General features: G+C 30.0%; 2 protein-coding genes across 5 annotated transcripts in view; one reads left to right on the top strand and one right to left on the bottom strand.

Annotated features, from left to right (window-relative positions):
* The window catches only part of LOC109861602 (cell cycle checkpoint protein RAD1-like), a 3,505-nt gene extending 2,269 nt beyond the window's left edge, over positions 1-1,236 (top strand). For both annotated transcript variants that reach the window (XM_020441323.1, XM_020441322.1), the window contains 4 exons: positions 83-301; positions 364-558; positions 675-950; positions 1,080-1,236. In XM_020441323.1, the coding sequence (XP_020296912.1) occupies positions 143-301; positions 364-558; positions 675-950; positions 1,080-1,109 (660 nt within the window). In that variant the 5' untranslated portion in view covers positions 83-142 and the 3' untranslated portion in view covers positions 1,110-1,236. The remainder of the gene's footprint in view (positions 1-82; positions 302-363; positions 559-674; positions 951-1,079) is intronic.
* Positions 1,237-2,075: 839 nt separating this feature from the next.
* LOC109861601 (myelin P2 protein) overlaps positions 2,076-2,604 on the bottom strand; it is a 7,942-nt gene continuing 7,413 nt past the window's right edge. For all 3 annotated transcript variants that reach the window (XM_020441321.1, XM_020441320.1, XM_020441319.1), the window contains one exon: positions 2,076-2,502. In XM_020441321.1, coding sequence (XP_020296910.1) covers positions 2,449-2,502 — 54 coding nt within the window. In that variant the 3' untranslated portion in view covers positions 2,076-2,448. The remainder of the gene's footprint in view (positions 2,503-2,604) is intronic.

Here is a 2,604-nt window from a genome sequence, read left to right as displayed (position 1 = left end):
TATATATATATATATATATATACATATATATATATATACATATACATTTATATGTTTTATATAACATTCATATATTATTTAGATAGCTACTTGCCTAGGCAGTGAAAATGGATTGAAAATCACAGTTGAAGATGCAAAATGTATGCAAGCTAGCGCATATATTCCATCTGTAGTTTTTGATGAATTTACTTTGGAAGAAAATGTGACGTTTTCAATAAGTTTGAACATATTAGTAGAATGTTTTTGTATGTTCTGGCCTACTTCACAAGAGGATTCTGTCACAGTGCAAATGTTTTACAAAGTAAATTGAATACAATCTGTATTATATATTATGTTGATGCAATATATTATTACCTCTCATAGGGCACAGGTTATCCTGTAAGCATTCTAATTGAAGAAGATGGTGTCATAACAGACTGCTCTTTAAAGACTCTCGAAGTAGATACATTATTAGATTTTTATCTTGAGGCAGAAACTGTTGTAAACAAAGTAGTAGTGCAAACAGAATTGTTGAAGGATGTTATAGCTGAACTGGATCCAACTAGCGAAATTGTTCAGGTACAATGAGGTTTATATTTTGGAAGAGATATCACATATTTATATAGAGATATGTATATCATCGATGAATTATTTCTTTACATGATAATTTAAAGTATTACGCGCATGCATTTCAGTTACATCTATCAACGAAAGAACCTTTCTTTAGAATTAGTACAGAAGGTCTAGGTGGTATTTGCCATATCGACTTGCCTCATAACAGCACTTTAGTAGACACTTTTCAGTGTGCGTCTACGGCAACTGCTAGTTTTAAATTAGTGCACATAAAGCCGGCAATGAAAGCATTATCATGCGCTAATAAAGTTTCCCTGAGAACCAACAGCGCTGGGCTATTATGCTTTCAATATATGATTAAAACCGAAAATGGACACACCTGTTATATGGAATATTACGTAAGATTTTGCGTTACAATAACAATATTACTTTTTCAATATTACTCTTCTCTTTTATTTTACTTTTTACTTATATGTTATAATTAGGAAATTATTCAATGTGATAGATAGTATATATTTTATTTACAGATTTCCCCATTAATTGATGTAAACGATTAAATACTCATTTGAAATACGTAGTTAAATAATGAGCACAAAGCTGCATCAGAGTTACTTATTTTTTCTGTATGTAACATTTTTAATTTAAATATAAAATTATATACTTTTGTATATTTTGTCATTGATACTTTGTATTTTCATATATATAATACGTCCTTATTTCTTATATTTCTTAAATGATAAAATTATTATTATTATTTATACTTCTAAATGTATTCTATTTTTCTCGTTCTTATTTTTAACATAAAAATAAAAATAACGAAGATAAAGTTATTCTTTAAAGTTACTTACTGTCAAAAATGGAATAATATTCTGCTACACGTACACACGCACACACGCTCGCGCGCGCGTACACATAAATAAGTTAAAATCAAAGATAGAAAACAAGAAAAATCGTAATGAAAAAGCATGTATATTTCCATTTCATAATTCATAAAAAAGAATATGTTGAAAATAGTGATTATACAACACAACAGGTAATACATACAGATTGCTGTACTTAAAACATAATTTACTAGCGCGAATTTGTTTTATATAAATGTAATATACATAATATTGTAATATTATACATAATATATAAATATTTATTTAAAAAATATACACAAAAATGTGAATGATTAATTACCCTTTGAAATTTTATTATATATATTATATATATATAGGGTATTCCAGAATTGGTGTGACATCTCTCGTAGGCAGGTAGAAGGAGTAAAACTGATTCGAAAAGTCCTGAACCATTTTTTTCTATTATTTATAATAAAGGAGTAATTATTGAGTAAATCAGGCCAATCACCGCCGATTTTTAGCCAGGCGCACGTCAGTGAACCGCGCGGAGCGCTCACACACACCAAGGCGTGGCTCACTGACGTGCGCCTGGCTAAAGTTCGGCGCTGATTGGCTTGATTTACTCAACAATTATTCCTTTATTATAAAGAATAGAAAAAAATGGTTCAGGACTTTTCGACTCAGTTTTACTCTTTCTACCTACCTACGAGAGATGTCACACCAATTCTGGGACACCTTGTATATATATATTATAACGCAATTTTATAACGCATGCATCACATATTATATTTAAAATATAATAAACTTGACTTGAGATTCGTAATCGTGTTTCTTGACTTCGTAGAAAAACTATTGTGTGAGTAATTTTGTCAATTACATTTCTTCAGAGCATATAATAAATCGTAAACACGTCCAATATTATGCATTAACGCATAGATATATACCTCATTTGCGTTTAAACAACGTTACAAGCAATACAATTTACACGTTTTTAGAGTGCTTCAAGATGAACACACATACATTGTGCTCCTTCAAGTATTCAAGTTTGGAACTTCTATTCCTGAAGCTTATAAATTCTTGTGCAGACTATGTCATCAACTTTCATGACCTATATAACAGAAATAAATAACATACTGTTAGTATGTATTTCACACACACACACACACACACACACACACACACACACACACACACACACACACACACACAC

The sequence above is a fragment of the Pseudomyrmex gracilis genome, unplaced genomic scaffold, assembly GCF_002006095.1.
Source record: "Pseudomyrmex gracilis isolate BER0280 unplaced genomic scaffold, ASM200609v1 scaffold_864, whole genome shotgun sequence".
Classification (NCBI taxonomy): domain Eukaryota; kingdom Metazoa; phylum Arthropoda; class Insecta; order Hymenoptera; family Formicidae; genus Pseudomyrmex; species Pseudomyrmex gracilis.
The sequence above is the reverse complement of the archived record's forward strand: the minus strand, read 5'-3'. Positions and strand labels throughout refer to the sequence as shown.